At 35.3% G+C, this 13172-nt stretch overlaps 1 protein-coding gene across 1 annotated transcript in view; it reads left to right on the forward strand.

The window, feature by feature from the left end:
• The first annotated feature begins 814 nt into the window (after window positions 1-814).
• Window positions 815-13172, forward strand: part of LOC121740411 (facilitated trehalose transporter Tret1-like) — a 36643-nt gene continuing 24285 nt past the window's right edge. The window contains exons 1-6 of the mRNA XM_042133099.1: window positions 815-916; window positions 1842-1956; window positions 2623-2852; window positions 3598-3921; window positions 10203-10338; window positions 10943-11166. Of these exons, the coding sequence (XP_041989033.1) occupies window positions 1890-1956; window positions 2623-2852; window positions 3598-3921; window positions 10203-10338; window positions 10943-11166 (981 nt within the window). The 5' untranslated portion in view covers window positions 815-916; window positions 1842-1889. The remainder of the gene's footprint in view (window positions 917-1841; window positions 1957-2622; window positions 2853-3597; window positions 3922-10202; window positions 10339-10942; window positions 11167-13172) is intronic.

Below are 13172 nucleotides of genomic sequence, written 5' to 3' on the forward strand. Positions count from 1 at the left end.
GAAATTTAAAATAAAAAACTAAAATTACTAAATAAATAAATATCTCCCTACTTGATCACAGTAGGTTAACCAAATTCGGAGAAAAAGTAAAGTATTAAGTGCTTGTTCAATTGGTATATACAAAATTAATGTTACTTGATTAGTTTTTTTTTAATTAATTTTTATGCAAATTTTTGACCCGGAAAAACGCCAACTTTGACACTCTTTAAAAAAATAACTACAAAGAATATCGATCTCGGAGTTTTACTCTAATGTTTATATAGCTATCAACTATAGTATTTTGAAAGAAAAACGCGGTGAAACAAAATCGAGGTTTTTATCACACTGTGCGCCCCTATAACTGACCTTTGAAAAGTTTGAAATTCTGTTGCTGTGCGGTAACGAAACGGCGAAGCCATACATACATATTTACTGGTATGTAGAATTTGTTTAAGTTAGGGTCAGTAGAGTTAGGCCGTGTAGTAGATTCAGAAGCTTGACTCTACATGAGATCTCATATCTTTTTCACAGGGTAAACCGTTAACCTTATATTGTGGTCATCTCGGCAATATTGTATAAGAACATGAAATGTTTCTGGTGGGATTTTTTATTTCTGTACGATAAAAAATGGGGCTAAATTTGCCGCCCTAGGCTCCAGCTTACTTAGCCTATTGGTAAATCCGCCACTGATCCATTACGATCTTGGCTATATCAATTTGTGTAGTGAGAACATAGATAACACGTTCGTTATGTGTACACAATAAAAACCATATTTACTTGACTGATAATGATATAATACATAATATTATTATTAATGTTGAAACAAAATCAGTTAGTTCCGCGTTATTAAGAGATGTAGAGTCACAATACTAAACAGATGTTAACGCAAGAATTCCAAGTGCAGAAAAATATAGAATAATAGAAGTATAAACAAGTGGTAAGACCTACTAAGTAACTTTTAAACATCTATACTTTGCTTTGCAATATGGTAACGATCGACATTTTTTATTTCACATAGGTTCAAAAAATCTTTTAACGTAGTTGAGTTATCATGATACAGAGTGTAATAAAAGTGACAATAGGTACTTTAGAGTTAATTGTGTTGCATATAATATGGTTCCGATAGTCTTGTTATAATAATAAGTAACTACCTCAAAAACCGTAAATTTCGTTTTAGAGTCAAAGGCATTCTGTTTTAACCTAGAAATTTAGAGGCTGGAGTACCGCAGGGCTCGGTTCTTTCCCCAATTCTCTACAATCTCTACACGTCCGATTTGCCCATCCTTCCTCTAGTACAAAAAGCGCTATTCCCGGACGACACGGCATTTTCATTTTACTCATCGCCAAATAGCTTTCGTCACACGTGTGACTTTAGGGGACGGGGCCAGGCCCCCTTATTGTTTATCTCCAAACCAACTAGCAACAGACTAGTTATAGCCACGATTAAACTACCGTGGTCTTAACCAGACCAGTAGCTTAGACCCTTTCGAAAAAAAAATGCATATATGGAGCTGACTGTGAAAGTAGTGGCACTGAAAGAGTACATTTTTGGTGATTTGTATGACCAAGCCAGTTTAAAAATGTTAAAAATTAAAAATGTTACTCTTTCAGGGCTGCTACTTTCACAGTGAACTCATACACACCCTAAAGTATTATCACTTTGTTTTGTTACCCCTATATTTTTGGAAATTTGTTAAGTGTTGATACTGTTTGTATTGAAAAATCTAAAACTAACGAAAAAGCCAAAAAGGTTTTCAACAGCTTTCATTTAGTGAAAACCTTTTTGGCAAAAATTATTGTTAACAATATTCTCGTATTTCGTGAAATAACAAGAAAATTCCACTTTTTCTCACTTTTTCTAGTAATCAAAAGGAACTTCCGACTTGAGGGTTTTTCTCAGGCTCGGGAATATGCCTTCTGATGACGAAGATATAAAGAAAGGCAACACTCGAATGCAATGGATGCTTACATTATTAGGTGAGTGATAATAATTTGAGTGATATGTATGTATATTGTACAGATGATAGACAGCGCTGCCACCTCCAGTACGGGCAGTACGTTTGCATCTAAGTATTCAAGGACAGTATTGCTGCCGCATAGGTCTTATGGCAGCACTCTGCCATCAGATGAACGTACGACAGGATCACAAATATTATTTGTTAGTAGTACTTATCAGTGCTGATTGTGCGGTACAATCTCAAACAAATACACATTGTTGTTATAATATAATATACCTACCTATAATAATTATTTTAACTCGTACTTACTGTTATTAAAACCAATAACTCGTAATGATAAAAGATTGTTAAAGGTGCTTTTAGAAGATACTACAACACGGTCACACCGCTTGACGCACCGCTGGAATGCAATAACATGCGAGCTCCATAATGACGTCATCATCGCGCCCTGCCCTTGCGGCCTTGTAGACAAGTGGCAAGCGACTATCGTAAACGCTAACAAAATGTATGCGATTTGACATAAGTCATCGCTTCGCTAGCGATTATGTACTAATGTCAAATCCCATACATTTTGTGGCGTTGGCGTTGGCGTTTACGATAATCGCTTGCCGCTTGTCTCGGCCCTCTGGCGGTCGCCCTGCGTCGTCGTCATCGTCCCCTTAACGCTGCTACTACTGTGTTTCAGTAAATGGCGCTTCCTTAACTTACGGTTTCGAAATCGGATGGATGTCGCCGACTGCGAGGCTGCTGCAGTCTGCGCAGTCGCCCATAGGCGGTATTATATCAGACTCAGATCTAGCATGGATAGCCAGCATCATAAACTTATCAGCGATTCTGGGAGTTATAATTTTTAGATACATAACTGACAAATATGGAAGGAAAATTGGCATATTATGGCTTGCATTTCCTCAACTGGTAACCTTTTTTATTAACTGGAACAATTTCAATCGAAAATAAGTGTTAAACCATAGCTACCTATTATTTTGCTAACATATGAGTACCTAGGTAAGGTATTCATTATAATTTATAACCATAATGGTCAACATCATCACACTGTTGACAGTTGTTTAAAATTAGGATTCGACTCAGAAGCGTAGCGTGCCTTTGGGGGCCCGAGTTGCTGGCAGATAGCCCGTATAATTGCAGCGGTAGCTATGCCCCTGATTTGACTTCTTTGGTTTGCATTTAAAATGATCGGCGTTAAAAATGATTCTCATTAAACTTTTTAATCGGGACTTAACGCGACTTATTTAAGTAGTAATGCTACTACGAGTACCTACATACTTTTTCTCGACGTTTCGGCCGTGTTGCAACGGCCGTGGTCACGAGGGGACTGCAGGAGCGCGACGTCTTCGTTTGCACCGGGCGGTCGGTTCTACGACTACCCTCGAGTTGTCTAATATTTGTGTTCCAATACACTGAAAGTCAGTAGGTTCACTGCGACACACAACACTAACTGTATCCGGGTTTACACTTATAGACACAGGTGACACACGCGGTTTGCACTTATTGTTCACTGGATTCCAGGCGGGCGACAATTTAAATCCGTATGTAAAATGTTAAAAATGATTCTCATTTTATCTCTATACGATTTAATCGTTTTCGAGATACATGTTTATTCAAAGTAACTGGGTAGTAAAAAGAACTTTTTTCTTTTCAGATATCTTGGATCATGAAAGTCGTTTATCCTACGACCACAACACTCGTGATTTCGAGATTATTCGGTGGGGTGGCGTCGGGCGGATTATTTTTATGCGTCCCTATTTACGTTAAGGAGATCAGCCAAGACGACATACGGGGCTCGCTGGCGGTCCTTCTGCCTGTCGTTCAGTATATCGGAGTTATTATAATGTACGCGCTCGGCGCCTACTTAGACTATTACTATGTGGTGTACTCCGTGATTGGTGTACCAGTATTAGTGACTCTACTTTTACTGCGAGCCCCCGAGTCGCCGGCGTTTCTTGTTAAACGAGGAAAAGTTGATGTATGTTTGTAATTGTTAGACTCGATTTGTGTGATTGTTCAAAGTGCTTTAAACATTTGCAGTTGTGTAAATGTCAGTCATCTGTTGTATCTGATATATGATTGAATGACTAGCGTATTTATAAAATAAAATCATTTAATTTACAGTCAGACTTGACGAGTTGGCCCTTATTAAATTAGACGTTAAACGTTATAATCAACGACTTGAGGAATTGTCTTTTAGTCTCTCAATTTCATGAGTCCATTCATTGAAGTAGCTAGTCATTCAATCAAATAGCAGATTCAACCAGATGACTGCGACATAACATCTGTATCAAGTTTTATTTTGGCAGCACACGGCCGTAGCTGGAGGGGGGCAATTCCTTACCTTATAAAAATATCATTGTGATACTTAAAAAAAATTTGTAGCTAACAAAACTTTGTATACATGGTAATTGATTTAGGAGCCCGTGCTCCGAGGACAGATCAGCAATTGAGTGGATTTCAACAACTAGCATTTTTTTACTAATTTTGGTGGAAATTTTTGTTTATGATTTTTTTTTATTCAATTTGATTTTAGGTGTTAGAGAGTACTATCTTTTAATTAAATTATCAACAAGAATAAGAATATTCCCTTAAATAATCATGTTATTCCTGACACCGAAATTGACCTCCCACCAAAATTGGTTTTTTGACACCAAAATTGAAAATGATACCACCAAAATTGTTACACCCCACCAAAATTATATTTGGATGGAAAAAACCTTGTACTGCAGTAAAAAAATAAAAATAAAAATTGCCTTTTGGTAACAGATCTACTTGCCTACCTGAATAACTTTACCTTAAAATTCATGTCATTTCAAGCTAGTGTGCAGCTTTAAAGATGGACAGAACAATGTACTAGCATATTTAAAAGATGAATCCTAATGGCTGTACCTACTTATATATTTTAAAGACTAACCGAATATGTAGCATATTTTAACAAAATATCATCTTAATATGATTGTCTAGTTTGAAAGATGATCCCATGACTGGGCAACATATTTTATTAAGAAAAAAAATGTACCAATAATAATATAACATTTTATTATTCGTGGTAAAAGTATAATAGAATTTTTTGTGATACTTACCGAATGAAATAATATGTTGGGCATATAATTTGTAATTATCATTTATTATTAATTATTCCCACAAGTTACAACTAATTACAGTCTTTTATTTTCAACAGTCCTTAAGCTCTTTTACAACGGAGTAAGGAGTGCAGTAGTGTAAGTTACATAAAAATTAATAGGAAACATGTCAATTATTTTATATAATTCTTAAAAGAATCAATCACAGTATTATTGTTACTACTGTTAAAATAACACAAAGATATAAAGATTTCTTATTATAAGAATAACGAAATACTGGGACTTCTTATACTTTAAATAAACTTTCATTATAAAGGTAATTATTAATCAACAATCAACACTTATCTTACAAACTAATCATCTGCTAAGACGTATAAAAATTAACAATATCAAAGTATTAACAACTTAAGAAATCTTCGCAAACATAAAAAGTTAAAATAAGTAAAAAAAACATATTCTATACCACTCTAGACAAGGAATAAATTCTAGATAATATAAAGTTACAGACTACAGTGATTGTGGCAAAGCGTGCCTACCCGGAAAGTGCGCAGCATCAGCAGAATGGAACATGGCACACTTGCCGAGTACGTACGCTTTACCATACTCACTATATCCTAAAATCTCTAAAATTGTAAAAATCAAATGCCTAGGTATTATTACTGTAATTTTTTATCCATAGAACAAACTTTTGCATTAATAATATTGAAAAACAAAGGACCCTAACTCTACCTATTTTTATAACATCAAATGTTCAAATTTTAAATAAAAAAATCAAAGTACAAATATATTTTCTTCATCACTTTCACTATTATCAATTCTGCGCTTTTTTGGCGGTTTTTTGATTCTCTTGCTATTTATTTTAAATATATTTAAGTCTTCATCGCTGTCGCTATTGATGATGCTAAGTTTCTTTGGTAGTTTTTTGGCTCTATTGTTATTTAAATACATGTTTAAGTCTTTATCGTTGTCAATATTGATAATTTTGCGCTTCTTTAGTGGTTTTTTGGCTCTTTTGGTATCTACAAATATGTTTAAATCCTTATCACTGTATGATTCAATATTTTTTGAAGTTTCTAAATGATTTTTTATTACTTTATTAAAAATAGATTCTTCACCACTACTACTGCTAGACAGTCTTGATCTGTCTTCTTTTTTATCCTCTGCAATATCACTTGCCGAGTGTTCAAACTGTGTAAGTATATTGGAGTTGATGTTTTCAAAGAATGAAGTGCTTGGAAGCAAATTTTCACAATCCATGATGTTATCCATATCTATTGACAAGTTGACTTTGTTTTGTGATATTATGTTCTTCGTTTTTAAGAAAAATGGCTCGGATGCTTTGAAGCAGTGTATAGCAGGTTTCTTTATGCTCAATCTATTGTCTTTTACAATTTGTTTAGAAGAGGGTGTACTTGAAATAATTTCATCTGGAACAAGTTCACTCTCTTTAGGTATTTCATAGAAACCTAGATGGCAACCGTGAGGGCATTCTATGGCATTGTAAAAACAAAGTGGCTCAACACAAGATAGTGAACGCATAGCTAAACCGATTGTTGACTTAATATTCCATACAATTTGGTGTACTTGCATTGAACCAGAGAATGGCTTGAGTTGTTTTGGTAAATGCCAATCTTTTACTGATATTTCATGATCTTCTACAGTTTTAATCTTTACTCCGGATACTTCACTCTGTAACTTTTCGACAAGAGTCTCCATGTCAGGGATATCTTTACCAAAGGCTACTAGTTGATCTGCTGTTCTTTTGAGAACTCCGCCGATTCCATCAGGAGCACCTTTTCCGTGTCCACTTTCTGAGTAGTGCCAAACGACAGTTGTTAATTTGGGGAGATAAATTTTTAGTTAGGTTATGATGTAAAATATTTTTTTATTTCTATATTGAGTGGATGGTGAATCAGAAACAACATGCAGCGTGCTAACATTAGGAGCGTCTTCATTAATTTGCTCCATAATTGGCACTAAGTGCGCCCAGACTGCGGACGCATCATGACGCAAGGATTTGCTGATAGTGCAGAACGACTGGGGAATAGTTTGATCTACATGTTTAAAATAAATAACAGAAGTGTGTAAAGTTATTTGCGATCGGCCTCCAGAAAAATGAACTGTTTGAACTTCTTCTCCATATTTTGTGTTATAATTCTCACTGAAGTCAACGTGTATTAAGCATTCGTTTTCAGATAGTTCTTCTTTTATTTTCTTTACAGAAGCGTAATGATTCTTAATTCTTCCACAATGAGCCATAAATGGCGTTATAGTTTTTAAAAACAATTTAATTACATCTTTAGGAGTGTCCACTTTGTTAACTTTTGCAATTGCATTAATATATTTTTCTTTATTGTTTTTAGTATAGCTTTTGGCTGCTTTCTCCCAAACATAGTATGAAATGGTTTTTGAGTTGTCAAATTCCTTGAAACTTAACATTTTATTACAACAAACCTCACATTTACGTAGTAAACAGTCAACCGTAGTTTTTTCACAAGTCAAAGTATTTAAGACCGCTGTTATGGAATTTTCAAGAATAATCTTGTTGTTCTTCAGAGATGATATCACAAACTCCATATTAGCATGCGTTTTACACATGCACGTCTCACGGTTTTCGATTCTTGGCTTAATTACCCAAAATGGTCTCATTCTTGTAAAAGTAATATAGCTTATAGGTGGGTACCCATTCTCAAGATATTTTCGATGTAAATTTCTTAAAGAATCATTCCAATATCGTTTTTGCTTTCTCAAACCACCTCTTGTTATATAATCTTGCTTGCCTGGACATATTCGACTATTTTCATCATCTTCAAAGAAGTTTTTCACAAGATTGCGTAGTTTTTTTTTGTTTAGGACTGATTTTTTTAGGACTTACCATGCGTTTGCTACACCCAACTTTTTTTGGACATACAAAAACTTTTGTTGTTGTTCCTTCAGAAGAGCTTTCTTAAGTAATCTTATTTGGGACTTTTTCTGTTCTCGGTATTTTCTAAGTTGGTCGTTCAGTTCTCGTTTAAAGATGCTAGTGCTTGTAGAAATATCTGACTGCGGACTGTTTCGCCCAGACATAGAACTGGGAGTTTATGCAGCTTATGTTGGGACTTATAAATGGAGAAGCGGTCTCATTAACAGGTGTACTTCTTTGAATAGCATCGATGGATAATGTTTCTTCAATCGGAGCAGCAGGAGCAGCTTCAACGGTAAAAGTAAGACTTATGTTATGGGATCGCAAAACTCGAGGTGAATTTGAAATTGGCTGATGTGTTTGCTGTGACGTTGTTTCGATGGATAAATTATGTAGTGGAATGTAGCTGGATAGTATTGAAGGTGAACCTCTTCTTTTTTTTCTTTCACAGTACGCTTTGAAGTTAATATAATTTCGTCTCTGTTTCAGTCTACGGGCTCGAGGTGGTAATTCGGACAACGGTACAATTTTGCCTTCAGCTTTCTTTCTGTGGTATCTTTCGCGTTCTTTTCTTCTCAGTTCTTCAAGCTTGAGGGGATCTTTTCTGATGTTTTCTTTTCTCTTTCTTTCAGACTCTCTCTTTCTTTGTAACTGCTCTGCTCTAGTTTGTTTAGTTTTTTTCTTCGGCTTCCTGTAACAGAATACCTTCTTAATTTGAAAATATCTATCTACAGGATAAAAAAATAGTGTTATGTATACCCTTATAGAGTTTACTGTGAAAGTATCAGCATTTTTTGTGATTTGTATGGGCAAGTCCCGTAGCATTATGAGTTTGCTCACACAAAAGTAAAAAAAGTTACTCTTTCAGCGCTGTTATCTCGAATAGGTATAGTTAATAGCCAAAGTAGAAAAGGGACACAATTGTAATACGACCTATGTCCCAATATCTTCCTAAATATTTTTTAATACAGTATGTACTAAAGAAACCATATAAATATCCAAATTTAGGAGAAAAGAACAAATATCAATGATAATAAATTAACTTCATAAGATACGTGCGAGCGCGCTCAATTAGTTCAAAATTCAATGCAGTAAAAAAAACAATATTATAGACATGAAAGTACATAGTAAAATTACGAGGCAAGGGAAAAGAGGGCACAAGGCGGTACATTGTGCTATTATCCTAATATTTCGACTTATATTCGATTTAATAGTAATTACATTAATATTTAATTAGATTTATCAATTGATTTTATAATTTTGGTCTCATGAAGCAATGTTGGTGTTAGTAAATAAACATTTTTATTTATATTTTCTAATTTTGGTGTGATGAAGCAATTTTGGTGGGTCTAAAAATGCCACCAAAACCACCAAAATTGTCCCACCAAAATTGGAAATTGCGAGAAAAAAATTCTTAAAAAAAAACTACGTGTACTAAAATAATAACATATTTACTAAACAATAAACAAACCAAAGCTCTACCATTACTCAAAATAACAATAAAATATTACTGCCACAAGTATGATTATTTAAGTACACCAAAATTGCATAAAATCGGGGGTGTTGCAATGAAACGGTTTACTTACATTTTTGGCGGGAAACTGGTACGGCACAGCACACAACGACCTCCTAAGCCGGTTAGCGCGTGACTAAATGAAGTGCATGACGTAATTTGTATGCTTTAGGAATCACTGGTGTTTTGTAGAAATATCGTTTTGTAAATGACACCAAAATTGGAAAATTCTCGGCGACAGACCTAAATTGTGCCTGTAAAACTATACTACAGTACTTAATATAATAAAATTGATATATTTTGAATGATCAACTATTATAAAACGACTACATAAAAATTAAAATCGAATCATACGTCTAGTTTTTAGTTAATCGATCTTGATATTGAGTAAAATAGGTCGGCGACAAGCCACCAAAATTGGAAATCGCCTATATTTGCTTAATTTTCTTGAAAAATAATAATTATTTTTAAAATATAATGATAGGGCCATATTATAAACGTTGTGCTTTACGATTAAAACAAAAAATAAAAACAATATCTTGAAAAAATAGGATAGTTTTCAGCCTTGCCGCGTAAAAAAGCGGTTTGGGAAATCCACTCAATTATGATATTTTTTTTACCTCCGCCCTACCTGTAACCAATGCTGCCCTACCTCAAATTTGACTCTAGCTACAGAGCACAGCCCTGACACCGCAGCGTACATTTTTTAGCTTTTAGCTAATATAACACACAACCTTAATATGTCCTTATTCCAGGAAGCCCGAGAAATTGTGGCTTTTCTCAGAGGATTGCACAAAAATGACTCAACAGTGACGAATGAAGTGGCAGCTATGGAAAAAGCGGACGAAGTTTATAAATCGCTGCCCGAAGTATCTACAAAAGATATTATGTGTGGGTATTTAATCTCACTAATGGCTCTATCTTAAAATTTCCACTTACATCTTGGTTGAGTAAATATTATATCTTACCTCCTATCGGTCCGGTTACCGGTATAAGACATATTATAGCTTGTTTGGTAGTATTAAAAAAACACCTGATGGAAAGCAATTAATGTCGCCCATGGACACTCGCAACATCAGACATGCAGGTGCGTTGCCGGCCTAAAACTGCCTAAAAGGGAATATATGGTATACTTACGGAAAAAATGTTTTCTTCGAATTATTTAGTTGATAATTATTTAGTAGCCGGCAACGCACCTGTTGCTGGCCTAAAACTGCCTAAAAGGGAATATATGGTATCCTTACGGAAAAAAATGTTTTCTTATAATTATTTAGTTGATAATTATTTAGTAGCCGGCAACGCACCTGTTGCCGGCCTAAAACTGCCTAAAAGGGAATATATGGTATCCTTACGGAAAAAAATGTTTTCTTATAATTATTTAGTTGAATCCCTCGATCGCGGATTATTGGAAATCTTTTGTTATTCTATTGTGTCTCGCTCACCGGTAAGCTTATGGGGCTTGATGGGTTAATGTAATGATAGTTGTATGTTTCAGTTAAAGATAGAAAATGGCGGAGGTGGATCTATCTAATAAGCATATTATTCATCCTTCGCGCGATGAACGGGACTCTGTCGATACAGACGTACGCTCTTTCGGTGCTCCTCTCGACCGGTAGCACGTACAGCGTCAGTCCGGAGATCTTGACTTTCACCTTCCCTATCGTCATGATCATTACCGCCCTGCTACTCACCACTGTTGTCGAGCGATTCGAAAGAAAGGTAATCTTATATTTAGTACTAGATGACGGGAGTTGCGCCATTTATCGCGCAAAAACCGTAAATTTTTCCAGGATAAAACTATCCTGTGTTACTCAGGGCCGAGCCGACCCCCGTCGGCGCCTGTGCGCGAAACCTATGAAGCGCCCCTTTTTTCCTCGATTTTTTTTTATGAAAGTAAACGAGAAAACGGGTAACCTCAGGAAAGCAACTTCCGTCGCCCATGGACACTCGCAACATCAGGAGAGCTTTTAAGAGGGAATAGGGTAGGGGAGGGATGTCTATATGGTCTAATATGGCCTCCTCTATTGATATTGTTGCTTGTTAATCTTTCCTAGCTCATTGTTGGGCGCAGGTAATTTTTTATTAGTTTTAATTTAGAAAAAGATCTTTCCGCGCTTGCTACGGTAACTGGCATTTTCGGATCATTAATTGTCTGGTCTTCGAGATAATCAGGTCTGGATCTCGAAGTTTCAAACTCAACATCTAATTTTTCGGCAATCATTTACAATTCCATCAAAATGTTCGTCGGTTCTAATATTTATCAAGAACTTCTTTAATTCCTTTAAAACGTCTAAAGTAACTTTCATATTCATATAGACGGACTGCAGAATTTTGCTTACAAAATAAACTTTTGTCAATATTAAATGCCATATATTTAGTGAACAAATGAATGAAGGAGCCTATTTTTTCTACTAGACATTTGGCGTCATATTTTGTTTTCTGATCATATATTACACTATTTGATATTTCATACAATGCATCATTTTCTGGTAAATTTGAAAACAGCGGTTTGATAGCATCCAGATATTCTGCTTGACCGTATTGTTTCAGACAATGGTCATTATGTGAGATTTATGAGTTATGACATTCTTTCGGTACAGGATGATAAATTTTTATATAACTCTTGAACAAGGCTAAAAAATCTAGTTGTATGATGATTGAGGTTGGTAGCGTCGTTTACTACTTAGCATTTACGCTTTTGGCGACACCAGCCCCACCACTAATAAATAAATTTAATGGAGGTGTAGACGTTAAGGAAAAGTGTTGATAGATATGAAGTAACGTGTCTCTTCGAGCGTTATTCAATTTGCTAGCAAGAACTAAGAAATCGTCTTCTGACAACTGAGGTGGTTGCGCAATAAAAGTAGACGGGTCGCCACACAACTGTGGTCCCGGATTTCCACCAGGAATTAAGTCTTCTTCCACTGCTCCAATTTGAGTTTTCAAATTCATATCCTTCGAATGCCTCTTCGTTGATTTATCTACCAAGAACCTCTTCCTCTTCGCTGTTTAACTCTGCATTCCTAATTTTTGTTAACAGTCTTTCCCTAAAAAAAGTCTGGATCGTCAAAATAACTATACCGATGAAATCGTATTTTTCGTGGCGTAGTTCTATTTCGTAGGTATGTAAGTATCCTAAATTATCTTGCAAAAGGTATCCAGTTCCCTTCCGCTTCATCAACACACTAAGAATTGTCAACTGCCTGATGAGAACTAACATTGACAGGATCTACTAATCTTTTATTGGATTGTTTATTTCTGGAGAATATATTATAATATGCTACAAAATGACCAAGGCTTATGTTTTCTAACGATATAGGTCGTTTTGAGTAATAGTCAATAGCACTCTTTTGGAAAACATCTGGGGAATCAAGAGCCAGACTCTGTAAATCAACCTTACTCTTTAGAATATGGACTCGTTCTTGGGGTAAACTAGTATTTATGAACGTTTCTGCTTTGCTCGCTTGTGACAAAGGTAAACCAGCGAGAACATAGACGGCCTCTTGATCAGAAATATAGCTAGAATTTAAAAATACATTTGATACTGATCGTAATGACTCTTAAATGTTTTTGTTGCCTTTTTTCACTTCGTCTAAAGCTTCACGCAAAAGACGTGACATCCCTCTATCAGCCTTATTAATGTAGTCAACTATATACACTGCGCATGCAAACGAATCTTCTAATATAAATGGGCATTGTCCAAAAAAAATCACATGTACTTTTTT

This window comes from Aricia agestis, chromosome 3, assembly GCF_905147365.1.
Source record: "Aricia agestis chromosome 3, ilAriAges1.1, whole genome shotgun sequence".
Taxonomy (NCBI): Eukaryota; Metazoa; Arthropoda; class Insecta; order Lepidoptera; family Lycaenidae; genus Aricia; species Aricia agestis.